Source organism: Leptinotarsa decemlineata, unplaced genomic scaffold (genome assembly GCF_025532065.1).
Source record: "Leptinotarsa decemlineata unplaced genomic scaffold, Ldec_3_MD MMD2_tig00001973_RagTag_RagTag, whole genome shotgun sequence".
Lineage (NCBI taxonomy): Eukaryota > Metazoa > Arthropoda > Insecta > Coleoptera > Chrysomelidae > Leptinotarsa > Leptinotarsa decemlineata.
Genome location: NW_027412572.1, coordinates 428314 through 444998, shown reverse-complemented (window position 1 = coordinate 444998; position 16685 = coordinate 428314). Strand labels below are relative to the sequence as shown.

The 16685-nt window shown below is 34.9% G+C and overlaps 1 protein-coding gene across 18 annotated transcripts in view; it reads right to left on the bottom strand.

Moving 5' to 3' along the window:
* The window catches only part of by (focal adhesion protein tensin), a 687936-nt gene that overhangs the window by 314144 nt on the left and 357107 nt on the right, over positions 1-16685 (bottom strand). For 8 of the 18 annotated variants that reach the window (XM_074176604.1, XM_074176595.1, XM_074176594.1 and 5 more), the window contains one exon: positions 11700-11744. The exons of 8 other annotated variants lie outside the window; for them this stretch is intronic. In XM_074176604.1, the coding sequence (XP_074032705.1) occupies positions 11700-11744 (45 nt within the window). Of the gene's footprint in view, positions 1-4578; positions 4789-11699; positions 11745-16685 lie in introns of those variants that run through there. 2 more of the 18 variants (XM_074176615.1, XM_074176616.1) reach the window with 1 other exon arrangement.

Genomic DNA, 16685 nt, shown 5'->3' with positions numbered 1-16685 from the left:
TTAGACCTATCGAATATTACAGATTTTGAGAAATTCAAACAACGATCAATAGATATATCTTAGCATCATGGTTATAGATTCGTCTCATCTTACTATCAACGTGTGAAAATAAAAAACAGCAGCCTCTGATTTCCTAAGGAGAGTTCAGTGTCATATGACAAGAAAAAAAATTGCAAAAATTCATATTGCCTTCTTATATACCCCGCTTATACCGAAATCAATATACTCGTACTGAGTTCACCAAGAATTTCCTCTCGTATGATCAACAGCCTTCAATTTCCAGAAAGAGTTCAGTGTAATATGGCAAAAAAACTTGCGAAAGTTTATATTTCCTTCTCACAAACTCCGTATGTTCTTAAATGATTCCACTGAATTCATTCAACAGACAAAGCTCAACCAGAATTTCCTCTCAAATAATTAGCAGCATCTGATTTACCAACAAAACTTCAGAGTCATATGACAAGAAATAAAACTTGAAAACACTTATATTTTTTTTATATACCACGATGTTCTAAAGTATATTAAAGTCATTCAACTGACAGTTTCATCCAGAATTTCCTCTCGAACAATTAGTAGTCTCTGATTTTCCAGACAAAGTTCAGTGTCATATGACAAGGAAAAAACCTGCCAAAAATTATATTCAGTCTCTAATATTAGGCGTGATGGAAAGTTGGTAGGCTGATACAAAGATGGCGCTACCAGTATTAAATCCATAAGATTTTTGTCAACCCCAACCTTCAAAAGACACATGCACAAATTTCACAGCTGTCGGAAAAAAATTTGTGGAATCGGTTTACAACTTCAAATTTTAGGGGGGTGTTTCCATTAAAAATGCGTCACACTGCATATAGCCCCTTCTTATCTGAATGATATTTTACCCCTTTCGAATCATAATATTCATCAATTTAAGAAAGAAATAAAAGCACAGATGCGTACTGCTTAGTGCTGATTTGATAAATTTAAAATTCAATGTATGGTAGTACAAAACCAAAATAATGTTAAAAATATTTAGACTTATTAGCAACTATATGATCTATCATTTTCTTCTCTTCTCTATTCATTGTTATGATACTAAATAAGTATTTTTATAATTATTTTCTGACACTCACTGTATGATTTTTGGGTGGAGTGGAAGATAGCCTTTGGCTGACCCTTTTCCTTTTATGTATAAATGTTCAACGAAAGTCGTTTTTTGTGGATGAAAAAAAATCAGTTTTTTACCGACCTTTTTTGGGTATTTGTTACCTTCCACAACCTAAATAATATAAAAATTACAATGGAGAACTTTATACAAGTGTAGAAGAGCAAACTTTTCAGTTTAAAAATCTTCTATTTATCAGTAACTTGTCGTATTTAACAATTTTGCTTATCAAAAACAAATTTTTGAGGAATAATACTTATCTTTTACGTTTCGGAGGCCAAAATATGCCTCCGTCTTCAGAAATTGATGAAAAATTCGAATGTATTCGCAGTTATTCCTTTTTTGGTAGTTTATTTCTTTACTTCTTCGACAGATGTCAAAGAAGTTTTGAAATATGAAATTATGTCAATGTTGTTGATTGACAACTGAAACATTCGATGTAATACAAGGTACTTTCCGATATCAGTTTGTTGCCATTTCGCCACTATCCAAAGTTTTCTTCAAGATGGGTAGCCAAGTACGGTCTATTTCTAAGGAGCTATTCGAGATACAATTCTCTCCAGACATGAGAATATACGCTGATTATTTTAGCTTACGTCTCTTAGAATGAGGCTCATTGGTAATCTTTCTTGTCCTATTCCATTCCACCCGATGTTCACCGTCTGATTTCAAAATGTGTTCTGATAATTTTGATCCTATCAATTGTCTATTTTTTATATAATCTCGATGTTCATTCTCACGCACTTTCAATGGTCTTGAGGTTTCACCAATGTAACTTTTACCACAAGAACAAGGTATTTTATAAATACAATTTTTTGTTTTTTCTTCAGTGTTATTGGGTTTTGTATGTGTGAGTATAGATCTCAGTGTATTTTTTGTTTTGTTCTAACATCATACCTATTTCCAGACGGTGAACATCGAGTGGAATGGAATAGGACAAGAATGATTACCAATGAGCCTCATTCTAAGAGACGTAAGCTAAAAGAATCAGCGTATATTCTCATGTCTGGAGAAAAAACGTATCTCGAATAGCTCCTTGGAAATAGACCGTACTTGGCTACCCATCTTGAAGAAAACTTTGGATAGTGGCGAAATGGCAACAAACTGATATCGGAGAGCACTTTGTATTACATCGAATGTTTCAGTTGTCAATCAACAACATTGACATAATTTCAAATTTCAAAACTTCTTTGACATCTGTCGAAGAAGTAAAGAAATGAGATATCAAAAAAGGAATAACTGCGAATATATTCGAATTTTATATAAATTTCTGAAGACGGAGGCAGATTTTGGCCTCCGAAACGTTAAAGATAAGTTTTATTTCTCAACAATTTTTTTATAGGCAAAATTGTTAAATACGACAAGTTACTGATGAATAGAAGAGTTTTCTTTGTGAAAAATACTTTGATTTTTACGCAGTAACTTATCGGGGTAAACTAAAAAGTTTGCCCTTCTACACTTGTATAAAGTTCTCCATTATAATTTTTATATTTTTCAGATTGTGGAACGTAGCAAATACCCAAAAAAGGCCGATAAAAAAATGTATAAATGTATTTTTTTATGCATAATAAACTATATTATTATTATTATATTATTGTTATAAAAAATTATAACACATATGAAACAGTACTGAATGTTGAATTTCACTAGTTCGAACTTCCATTGTCTACTATATAAAATGATTTGATGAGGGACACAAGATGAGGGACTGCCAATGGGATCGCCACTTTTACCAGTCATAGCCAACATATATATGGAGTGGTTTGAAACTCTGGCCATTGAAGAAGCCCACAAGAAACCTCGAGTCTGGTTGAGATATGTTGACGACACCTTCATAATATGGAACCATGGGAATACTGAACTAGACGCCTTTCTGAAACACATCAACAGCGTGAGACCTTCCATCACTTTCACAATGGAGAAGGAAATCCACAATGAATTGCCATTCTTAGACGTTTTGGTGAAGAGGACCGACACTAAGTGGGAAACATCTGTATACCGAAAACCCACTCATACGGGACAGTATCTGAACCACGAATCCAACCACCATCAATCGACAAAAAGAGGAATCATCAAGACTCTATTAGACCGTGCTTTTGGGCTCTGTAATACAAAGGAAGGTCTCGAGAAGGAACTAGACATCATCAAAAATGATCTTCAGCGGAATGGATACTCCAAAGCGATGGTAGAAAAGACTTTGGCTAAAAGACAGCAGGAGCCTCGCAAGGAAGAGAAGCAGTCACAACCAGTGCTTGCACTTCCCTACATCAGAGGAATATCGGAGAGGATAAGGAGAATTGGTTCCAAGTACAACATTAGAACCTGTTTCAGATCCGGTAACACTATCCGTAGCAGCCTCACGAAAACCAGGCCTCCAAACGCGGATTGCGATTCCAAGAATTGCATTTACCGGATACCCTGTGAGTGCGGAAAATCCTATATTGGTGAAACTAAGAGGCCATTGAATGTTCGCATTGCCGAGCACAAGAAGCACACACAGCGAGGAGAAACCAGCAAATCAGGAATAGCAGACCATTTTTGGACCCATCAACACAACATCGAGTGGTCCCAAGCTGAGATCTTGCACAGAGAGGAACATTGGTTCAGGAGAAAATTTAAGGAAGCCGCATACATGTTGTCCAACAATGTATTCAGCCAGGCCAGCGTAGATATACGAAACATATGGAAACCCATCATCAAACGAAAAATGACCAACTCCCGCCAAAACGGTCATCTCTCACGGAATCATTGAAGCGGAAAATGGAAAGTAGAGAAAGTGAAAGTATTTCAACGACCTATAAAATAGTCATCTCTCGGAGGAATCAGTCCAGTCATCACCCGAAGACGATTGTAGATACCAACAATCGAAACGTCGTGAACTAACGTGACTTGGAATCTCTACACTTTTTTTTCTTTTTTCGTTCCTTTAATTTTTTTTTTATTCAATTATTATATTTTTACTTGTAGGTTATTTCACTATCATTTCATTTCAGGTTTATTGTTGCTTAATATAATTGTTATTTTCAACTATTCTTTTTTAATTATTCTTTTTTACTTGTTTCAGGGATTTCAAATCATTTTATATAGTAGACAATGGAAGTCCGAACTAGTGAAATTCATCACGAAACATTGTCAATCACCTTCAAACAGTACTGAATGTTCCTTCGCACTTTTTTTAACCGAAATGGAGGCAATACAGCGACATTCCTAGTTTTTTGGCGAATAATTCAAGAACAACTACTGATAGTTTCGATCTGAAATGGAAGTATTCCAGTTCTTCAAAATAGGAAACTTTGTCCAATTCAACCGACCTTGTAGGTCTTACCGTTTTCCGAAATAGCAATAGTGAGATCAGTCAAAAAAAAACGGCCTGTATTTTCTTGACACCCTAAAAATTTCCAGGAGGACAAAAGCGAATATCTACCAAAAACCATTACCTTCCCCACTAAGAGCAAGTCGTTCCAAATTTCCTAAACGTTGTCCAACCAAAACAAAACCAACCCGCACCAACACAACACGGAATTCGAACGTCAGAAACAACGAAATACGAATCGAGCCGATTGCACTGTTGCACATTTCCGGCGTCGCCGTCTTCGATATCGGGGATGCAAACTCCAAAGTCGCGATCAGGAGCCACAGTCGCCAGCCACCGAGTCACTGACTCTCAGTTCTCAGTTGGCGGTGTTCTCGGCCTCTGCGATTCTGAACCGGCATGTGGTAACGGTAGAACGCACGGATTCGGATCGAGCGACTAATTGAGGGTTAGCACAAAGAAGAGGGATCGAATATTGGAAACTGACAGCTTCCGCGAAGATTGGAGCGACCTTCAGAAAAGTACAGTCGACACAGCGTTTTTCTTTTTCAATTTCATTTCATTCATTCATTAACTAAATGCCATAGGTAAGAGGATGGGTGTAATCAAAACATACACGAAAAAGCACAATGAATAGATTTTTACAATAACCAAAAAAAACATAAAATAATAGTAGATTTACAAAAGCTATAAATTCGTCAAGGTTATAAAGGATTATGAAGGATAAACTGTACAAGTATGTCATACGTGGTCTTCCGCTGTCTTGGTTATCGGATTACCTCTCTCATAGAAAACAGTTTGTAGAAGTTGATAAAATGAGATCTGATATAATTTCTACGGACCTTGGGGTGCCACAAGGATCCATACTAGGCCCAATACTGTTTCTGTTTTATATAAATGATTTGGCAAACTCAATAACGGAAGAAACAGTAATAATGTACGCTGATGACACTTCTATTATCGTCTCGGATATAGGTCTGATTCTGACCTGGAAGAAAAATGTGCTGAAGTTTTTCGAAACTTAAATTCATGATTTGCGGCAAATAAGTTATTCACGAATCTCCCTTCTCAAGATTAATGAGAAGGGAGATTCTGTATAACGACAGGCACCGAAAGTACCAAATTCCTGGGACTTCATATCGACCAATGTTTAGGCTGGCATAATCATTGTGAATGTTTAATGAAGAAGTTGAATTCGATAACATTTCAGCTCAGAAATTTAAGACAAGTGTTAAATATTAGTCAGTTGCTGACGCTGTATTATGCTCAAGTTGAGTCCAGACTCAGATATGGCCTATGTTTCTGGGGATTATCGTCACGTTGAAATGAGGTATTCCTAGTGCAAAAAAGAATACTGAGAACCATAACAGGATTGTCAACCAGGAATTCCTGCAAAAATGTGTTCGTTAATTTTAATATTCTAACTCTGCCTTGTTTGTTTATATTTGAACTGTGTTTACATGTTTTTAAAAATGACAATGAAATCTTTCTGATGAATAGATGTATCCGCAATGTGAATACTCGTCAGAATAATAATTTGTTTGTACCATATGCCAGAACAAAGCTGGCTTATAACTCACCAAATCTGATGGTTCCCTGAATATTCAACCATTTGCCAATGAATATAAAGAAGAGCAGGTCTCGATCCGAATTCAAATATCAAATTTTTTATGTTATAGTTATTATATTATTGAAGAGTACATGTCCCATTAGTTTGTAAGTAGTACCTAAGATTTTATCACTGACGGCTCCTACACAATGTATATTTGTCAACAGGAAATAAATAAATTTGAATTTGAATTTGAATATAACACGTATATTATAAGCGATTTTCTATTAGCCAGGATTTTAGCTTGTGATTATATAGTTCGGTGAAGGAGCTAGATTTCTTTTCTATACTAATACTAGCAGACTCGGCCACGCGTTGATGTGGCTAAGGTTTTTGTTATATTACATTGTAGTAAACTGTTTAAAAAAAAAGTCTATATGAACTCGTGTCCGAAAATGATTCGTTTCGGAGATACGGGGTGTTGAAATTGAATTTTTTTGTTCGCTTTGTGAAAATAACTCTTGCAAAAAATACGTTATTAGCACGAAATTCGGTACACGGGGATTTTTTGACGTGGGAAATCATAATTTCGTATTAATTTTCATGTAACATCTAGAGGACGCTGCGTACGCTGTCATTACTTATTTCAAATTGCCAGGACAGGAAACTTTCGGTACATTTCATGAAAAAACCTAATTCCCACACCTTTTCCAAGTAAAAAAGGTACACCTCCTTAACAACGCCGGAAGTGATCGTTTTCGAGATATTTACAATTTTCTATATCGATGCCACATTACAAAAACTAAGTATGAGGTGGATTTCGTCAAAATAAACAACTTTTTCCTATTAAATGTTTAACGAAGAATGATTCGTTTTCGAAATACAGATTGTTGAAATTTTTCAAAAGATGCTAGGTTTTTGTCTTAAGTTTTTTGCAATTTTAGTTATTTTCATCAAACTTTATACGCAGTATACCCGTACAGACTTCTTATAAATCGAGCATTACCCCGGGCCCCATTATCTCCACCTTTCCCGAATGCTTCTCGGGTTGTTGGAAAATATTACAAGTCCAAAGCCAACCCAAAGAAGGTCAACCCAAGTTGTCCAACCCATGGTCAACCTAATCGAGCCAACCCATGGTCAACCTAATCGAGACAACCCATGGTCAACATAATCGGGCCAACCCATGGCCAACCCAACCCAACCCAACCCAACCCAACCTAAAATCGGGGAAAATTTTGGAAAACGGATTTTCCGGAAAACCACTTTTTTCGACTAATTCGGCCACCATGAATCCGTTGCGACCACTACCGGAACCGAGAAACGATTTTTTCGGGATTTTTCCAAGACCGTATCTCGAGAACCATAAATTTCCCCCGAAAACGGTTTTCGCCACGTGAATCGGGCCGTCGAATAGAGCCAGAAAAAAGCAAAACCAAATCCATTGATCTAAGTTTTGGTCGTCGTAGTATTCACACGTAGAAAAAAATCATCTATTTCGAAACCACTATGCTCTTCAACTTGTAGACAGAAGGTATTTGAGTTAACTTTCTCGAATGGTACTCAAGAAAAAAATATCTAAAAATGAGGTACCGCGCCATAATGGAAAGTAAAGACTGGAAACAAAAGACTAATCAATAAACGAAAAGTAGTTGAAAATCTATCATTGTTCGAGTTACTTTGTTTGATGGACAAAGTTGAGTATCAAAAAGTCTAAAAATGATGTATAGAGCTGCTTATTCAATCCAAATAAAAAAAAATTGCCAGGTTCAATCATTCAATTAAAAAGTGCTACATTTCGGAGTTTGTAAAAAAAACAATTCGGAGAAGTACTTTGTTATATATTAGGAAAATATGCATATAAAAATTGAACGAAACAACTATTACAACCACTGTTCGAAGTGACGACCCCCAAAAGTCATACCAGCTTCTGCTCTCCTCATCAAAGAATTCCGCACCCGTTGAAAAATGCCCGGAGTGTTTCTTATCGTTTCGCAACAAGCTATGATGTGATCCCTCAACATTTTCTCGTTTTCAATGGGGCTGGCATGAACTATTGATTTTAGGTGTCCCCAAAAGAAAAAATCGACATGATTGAGGTCCGGTGACCTCGGGGGCCAATGCTCAGTGCCTCCTCTTCCTATCCATCGTTGGGGATATGCTACGTCTAAAAAATGTCTTGCTATCACACTGAAATTAGCAGCAGCTCCATCGTGCATAAACCAAGAGTGATTTCGGAGACCAATGGGAACATCTTCAATTATGCCTAACCATACCGTGTAGGCATCACACGTTAAAAGGTGAGACCTCGTTAGTCCTTAGCTCGCACAAGTTTCTCAACTTCTGAGAGTTGTCGTTCGTATAGGGGCGACAGCTGATTAACGGAAAAACAGATTTTAAACAGACAGACAGACAGACATACATTAAAAGAAAATCTGTCTTGGAAATGAGTTTGCGTTATCGCATGTGGGTTATCTTTCGCCCAGATGTGGTTGTTATGGAAGTTCATGATACCATTTCTTAAAAAATTAGCCTCATCTGTGAAGAGGATTTTCGATAAAATTTGCGGATATTGTTCGACTTTTTTTGAAGCCATTGAGCAAATTCGATACGTAGCGTAAGTGCCTGGACATGCTGACTATGATGAGGATATAATTGCTGTTCCTTTAAAATTCTGTTCACTGTCATGTGACTCACATTTAAAGTTTGACTAATTTTTCTTGTACTTGTCTCTGGATGTTCACTAATTTCTTCGATAACCGCCTCCTCCAATTCTACAGTTCTTGTAGTCCGTGGCCGTCCTACTGGAGAATTTGTTTCAAAGCTTCCAGATTCGGAAAGTCGCCGGAAAAGATTCGCAAATGTCGCTGCAGAAGGAGTCACGCGTTGGGGATACCTTTTCTGATAGATGCGTCTGGCCTCGCTTGAATTTCCGTCAGCCAAGCCGTATGCAAAAACCATATCAGTCATTTCAGCATTCGTAAACTCGGGCATGGTACCAAAAAATCACTCTATAAACTCCAAATTGTGAATTTGTCAATTAATAATATGTGACAGCGAACTTCTATTTTTATAAACAAACTTTCATAGCCTACTCGATTTAATCAACTTAATTTGCGAGCGGAAAGTGACAAAAATAATTGAAATCAAATTTGGCTATAAAGTAATATGCATCGATATAGATATACAGTACGATGCAAATGTATGGAATAAATTCGATATTCACAAAAGAAGCGTCTTTCGGAAGAAATCCAAAAACAGGTCAACTTTAATTTTTGACGGCCCATCTCATGATATTCATATGAAAGACGTTTCGTCACCAGTGTTGGCGTGATGACGTAATCGACAATTTTTTTAAATGCAAACAGGGGTCATGTGGCACCTCATTCAAAAGGTCTACTAGTCGTCTATTCAACGGTATAATGGTTTCAATATGTATTAATACAGGGTCAACCGAAATTATGTATTCAGAAGACTGGAATTACAAATAATAGTAATTCGTTGAACCAAATAATGCTATGCACCGCCACTGAGAATAAAGTATCGTACTGTCTTCTATTGTTTTTGTTGATTAGAAAAAAGAAATGGTGATGAAAGTCCTACACTCTACTTGAGATTAGTCAATGTCATTGAAGTGAAGTATCATTGAAGCGGTTGACATTATTTCTAGAAAAATATTTAAATCACTTATAATCTGGCAATGAAAGTAACAGAAACCCAAAGAATCGAAATTTTGATCATGATTGGCTGTGGAGATAAAGTAAGGACTCAGGCAGAAGTTCGTGATTTATTCAATGCGAAATACCCCAACCGAGAACCCGTTTCTCAATCAACAATAAGTAAAATTGAGAAAAAGTTTCGAGAAACGGGCCATGTTAAAGATCTCCCTAAAAGTGGTAGAAAATCAATTTCAGAAGTCCAAAAACTTGATATGGTACTTGCGTTACAAGAAAACCCCCATACCAGCACGAGGCAAGTCGCACTGGATAATAATTTACACCAATCGACTATTGTTAGAGTGTTGAAAAAAGAAAAGTGGCATCCGTATAAAGTTCAGCTGGTTCAAGAACTGTTAGAAGATGACTTTGACAGAAGAGTCGAATTTTGCGAAATCATGATGGAGCGCTCGCACAGAGATCGGAGTTTCATACTAAATATAATATTTTCAGATGAAGCTACTTTTATGCTCAACGGTCACGTAAACCGTCAGACTCATCGATACTGGGCAAGAGAAAATCCACATTGGATGGAGGAGCATAGCACACAATATCCACAAAAAGTGAATCTTTGGGCCGGAATTTTGAACAATCAGATAATAGGACCATATTTTTTTGAGGAAAGCGTAACTGGTGCTCGGTATCTACACTTTTTTCAAGATTATCTGATGCCACAAGTGAATCAGCTATTTCCAAATAGAATTGATTTATGGTTCCAGCAGGATGGGGCGCCCCCACACTACGCCGTTGATGAACGAACCTACCTGGATACTGTTTTCCGAGGAAAGTTTATAGGAAGAGAGGGCCGATCGAATGGCCACCAAGGTCTCCGGATTTGACCCCGTTAGACTTTTTTTATGGGGATACTTGAAGAGTAAAGTTTACCAAAATCGACGAAATGATTTAGAAGAGTTGAAGGAACGCATCAGAGCGGAGATTGCACAAATAACTCCCGAAGTTCTCGGAAACGTTAGAAATGAATTCAGTGCCCGGCTTTCACATTGCATCATAGCTGAAGGTCATCAATTTGAACATTTATTATAATTTTATTGTACTTCAATAAATAACATGTTTTGATTCATCTTGTATAAATGAATATTGACATGGTTATACCGTTGAATAGATGATTAGTAGACCTTTTGAATGAGGTGCCACATGACCCCTGTTTGCATTTAAAAAAATTGTCGATTACGTCATCACGCCAACACCGGTGACGAAACGTCTTTCATATGAATATCATGAGATGGGCCGTCAAAAATTAAAGTTGACCTGTTTTTGGATTTCTTCCGAAAGACGCTCATTTTGTAAATATCGAATTTATTCCATACATTTGCATCGTACTGTATGTTGTTGAGGAAATGTACGTTTTTTACTTGGAAAAGGTTTGGGAATTAGTTTTTTTCATGAAAAGTACCAAAAGTTTACTGTCAAAAAAGTTAGGGCAATTTGAAATAAATAATGACCGCGTACGCAGCGCTCTCTAGATGTTACATGAAAATTAATATGAAATCATGATTTCCCACGTCAAAAAACCTCCGAGTACCGAATTCCGTGCAAATAACTTATTTTTTGCAAGGGTTATTCTCAAAAAGCGAACAAAAAAAATTCAATTTCAACACCCCGTGTCTCCGAAACGAAGCATTTTCGGACACAAGTTCATAGAGACATTTTTCTTGAAATTGTGTCAGTTGGATATTTTAACGTACTTATGTTACACCCTGTATGTTCAGAAATCTCAAAGTTGTTTTGACACAGCAACAATTAATAAACTTATTCTACATTTAGTATTCTCTCATTTTTAGTAGAATTTCGTATGGCATTATTTTCTGGGTTAACTCCAGTTCTGCAATAAATGTTTATCGATTACGAAAAAATTCACACAAAATCCTTTCGTGAAAGATTTAACTCCGTTGAGCGTTTGATTATAATCCCATCCTAATTTTGAAAGCTTCCCAAACTTCAGTAATTGATTATACTCACTGTTTTTGTGTCACAAAAATGTAACGTCTCCATAGTGCAACTCACCTGAAAAAAATAATAAATGTCAATGGAAGTTACGTCAATTCTACAGTGATTCAGGAAATCACAATAAAAGTCCTATGCTACAGATCTTCAGAAAGTTCAATAGACGGAGACTTATCAACGCTTGAGTATAAATTATACGTGTTGACACGTTTCTTACAATATTTATGACTTCGAGCACTTTCTCACATGAAAGTGTTACATTTCATGAAAATTAACATACCATCTCTTCCATATTTGTCTTGATGCCAGTATTTACGGATTGAAGATTATCCGCTTTTATGGCAACTAACAGTACACGACTGTTATTTTTTAGTTTGAGGGACTCCATTAAGTTTTCAATGAGATGTTTAATGGCGTGGCAGGAACAAAAATTTTATTAGGCTTATATAGTTTCGATGCTCATGTACAGGGAGGGCCAAATTGGACACTTTTTAAATGAAAACTCCTATTTACAAACTAGATAGATGAAATATATGATAGAATTTGATGATACTTGATGAAAATCTATAACTAGCGTATTCAAAATACACTTTATTATGAGAGTTAGTAATAGTCTGGGTCTGGGATCATTTTTTTGGAACTTCTGTCCAACTTCGGCTACTAAATATGAATATTGAGGACCGGTTTTTTTCAAAATCATAATTTCTATCTCTCTTTGATACCAATTTATATTTTTTTATTTATGTAATAAACAATTTAATTTAATTTAAAGAAATCAATTTTTACGAAATATATTTTTAATACTAATAAAAAACAAAAATTGCCAAACATAACTTCTTGTGTGAAAGAAAGAAAAATATAATTTTTTTTAAATAGGGCAACATTTTTTTACATAAAAAGAGACACATTGTTTTTTTGTTTTTTTTTTGGTATTATTTGAAAAAATATCTCATGAAAATCAATTTGTTTCGAATAAATTGTTTATCAAAAAAATTAAGAAAATATAAAATGATTTTTTTTTCAGAACGTCAAAGACAAATAGAAATTATAATTGAAAAAAATCGTTCCTTATCATTCATATTTAATAGCAAGAAAATTGTAAATCAACAAATGTGTTTTTAAGCAATTTTTATGTAACTTCAAATAATAAGAAGATGAATAAATTTGAATATTAAACAAAACATTCATTGCTTTAATAGTTATCTAATATACAAGGGAAAAAATTTTAGATTTTAGCTCGAGGTTGTATTTGTCTCTACTCGAAGCGGAGGGAGACGAAAAAACGAGAGCTAAAATCTATTTTTCCCGTGTATAAAACACAATTTTTTTCTGTGACGGGATATATATCCGTGAAAAAAGTAATTTCATAAAAAGTGACATTTTGGTTTCCGTCATCAGAGATAAAATATCAAACTTTTTTCACAGAAAAAAAGAATTTTTCACTTTTTAATGACTTCGATTATTATTAACAAAGTGGAAAATCAAAATTTTTTACTTTTTCCAACGGAAATATTTTGTGAAGGCTTACAAGAAAATCTCCATGAAGTGGAGAAAATTTGAGGTTTTTACTTTGGAAATTATCAGGGTTTATATGTGAATTTAAAAATTAGATGATTAACTAAAGTATATCTAATAAAATAACCACGGGAAAAATTTTTACTTGGATTTTCGTTTATTCAAGTGTCTAGAAGATATGTCAACTTTTTTTCTTGATAATGATATTTATTGGTATTTTCGCCTCTAAATTGAAATTATAAATATTAGTGATAGAATTTCGGGAGTTAAGACTTTTTTTAGGAAATTTTCTCTTCTTTGAGGACCTTTTTTAAATTTTTTTTACCAAACTGTTAATAACTTTTGCAATATTTCGAGACCCTCTTGAAATTTTTCAAAAATTTTCTAGAGGCCATTCCGTGTCGAATAAGCCCTGTATCATAATTTTTGGTGCTCTCAGACAAAAGTACAAAAAAAAATCTCGTGACCCAGACTAAAACGACATTCACAATAAAGTGTTTTTTGAATACTTTAGATAGATAAAAACTGATGCATTAAATTTTGTGATGAACTTAATGGTGAAAAACGCATATCGATATCTATCATTGTAAGTTAAAAATATATTTTGCTGTCAAACATTTCTTTTTTCTTTGAAAATGTTTCCAAAGCACTTTTTTGAGTAGAATTTAATGGCATAAGAAATTTATTTTTTCAAATGAGGTATCGGTAGTTATTGATGGAAAACTACTTCTCCAATGAGCTACCCTGTATATTCCTGCATATTTTGATAGAGCTTAAAATAACCTTTCCAAATATGTAGCTCATTTGATGTTTCAAATTTAATTTAATTCTTCTTCAGTGCTCGAAAAGTAGTTTTTTCGTGTTGAATATATTACTATTTCAAAAAACATCAGAGATATTAGATACATATTAAAATAAAAATAAAAAACATTGCAACAGACAAACTTACGAGACAACACTAGCCTTTAGAAAAATAATTGAAGAAAAAAGTTCCCTTTCCCAAAATACAGAACTGAAACCAAATATCACAAAATTCTATTTGTTGAAAATTTATCTGTTAAACTTGGAATGCTACTCAGTACCGAAGAAATAAGGGTGGCTTTTTCAATTGAAAATAGAGTTGGAAAACAAAAAACAAAAATACCACAAGAAATACAATCCAATATAGTGTACAAATTGAACTGTTGAATCTGTCACAAATACTATGTTGGTCAAACCGGACGGTAGCTTAAAACACGAGTTTCAGAACACATGAGAGACTCTGAAACTGAATATAAAAAACCCCACAGCTCTATTTGAACACATGGACACATTTTTTATTTTGATCATTCAATTATTCTAGATGTTCAGCCATATTTATCCAAAAGACTTCTGAGCGAAATGATACATATCCTCAAAATGCGATAGTGTTCACAGTAGAAGAGAAGTCGATGGCCTTTATATTGCAGATTTTAATTCGATAAGAAGAATACCTAAATGATTTACCCTTTCTTCATTTTTTCTGTCATTGATTGAAAAACAAAATTACAGATAATGCCATTTGTTTGTTTCATGTCGTTTTGTGTTTCGTAAGTTTGGTTGAACGCAAAGTTTTATATGTTTTTCTTAATTTAAAATAGTAATATTATCAACTCGAAGTAACTACTTTTCGAGCTCAGAAGAAGAATTCAATTAAATTCAAAACGTCGGCAAGAAAACAATCGTTTTTTAAGAAAAAATTGATCCTGTTACCCAACCAAACTTTTTTCGTAATAATAGTTACGATAAAGAACAAACAATGGAATATATTTTTTTCTAATAGCTTCTTCATCGAACAGGCGACATCTTTTTCTGAAAAATTTTTGACGCTTCCAATTCGTATCTAGAACTGGTCAGCAATTTAGGAATGAGATCTTTCAACCTTCTCTAGAGGCGAAAGTCCATTGGCGTTAGGTCCGGCGACTTGGCCGGTCAACGGTTGGATCCTCGGTTGGCTATCTTATTATTACCAAAATATGCAGTCAAAAAATTGACGACAATTGCAATATTGCGAGGTGAAGACCCATCTTGTTGGAAATATACTTTACTGAGTTCCAATAGTAACGGTGAATAAAACAACAGGCTTTACCCGTTGCGAATGTCTGTACCGATTTCAACCTAGATTTAAAAACGCTGCTATGGTTAATTTGGATGGTAAACCGAGTAATCATGAAGAAATAAGAAGAAAAGTTGAAGAAAACGTTAACAAAAGTCAAAAAAAATATAAGATATATTTTGATAAAAAAACGGAAGATACAGTAGCCGTTAGAAAACCACACATTTCCACTGGTCAACCCAACAAAAACTCAAATGAAATATCGTGGACCGTTTGTGGTAATAAAAATTTTACAAGGTAATACATACAGGTTGGAGAAACTCAAAAAAAGAGAGTTTTTCTAGTTCAACTACAGTAGCACATGTATCACAAATGAAAATATATCGTGATCCTGAAGAAGATGATGATTCGGAAGAAGAAGAAGAAGAACACGATTTTGTTATTGAGGAATTTGGAAGAGACAGAGAAAATAAAATTTAGTTATCGAGTGTTGATGATAGCGATAGCGATAAAGACTGGATTTCTGAGCTATTAACACAGTCTACTTTAAAACTCAGATTCCAAAATTTGCCCCCCGATTCATGACTTCTGCCCATCAAGACGCCCACGAATTCCATTGATATCTTTCAGGAGGTTTAGATGAGGACCTCAACAGAATTACTGAGAAATCTAAACCGACCTTAACGGAGATTGACGAAAAATTGAGCGACAGCGAAAAAGCACAAGAGTCCTGGCTGAGATATTCGAATAAGAACAACTCTAAGATTGTAGACAATTTTATTCGTCAATTAAAATCCACTATAGAGATCCACTGAGATTTGTTTCTTCCCATACCACAAAGAACTGGCTAATAAAGTTTGTCACATTGCTTGGATTCTTTCACAAGAGAGGAAACTCTAGATGGAGATGAAAAACCAACGTGTTCGAGGTGCAAGGAAAGAAAAAAATGTACAAAGTCCCTATCAATCTATGTTTCCCCGTATTCATTTGAAAAGATTCTCTCCAAGGGAAAGATTCAGAGGCAAATTGAATGTTTCCATTGAATTTTCTTCAGATGGAGTAGATATGAGCAATAATGCAGCAGACAATGTGGCTCCTTGTCGTTATAATCTATATGCACTTTCCAATTACAGTGGTGTTACTTGCAACGGGCATTACACAGCATATCGCAGACACCCTCATAGTGGCACGTAGAGTGAATACAACGATTCACACGTGTCCCACAATTTCACGAAAATCGCTTGTGAGTGATAAGATATATGGCCTCTTTTATGAATTAGGGGGGAACGAAACAGCACCTTTGAGGTGTCTTTTTCTCTCTCTTTCTTTTTTTCATAAACTTAGTTCTCTGAATTGATTTGTATTTTATATTACATCTAATAAACTTGACTAACTGGTGGCATTTCATGCAT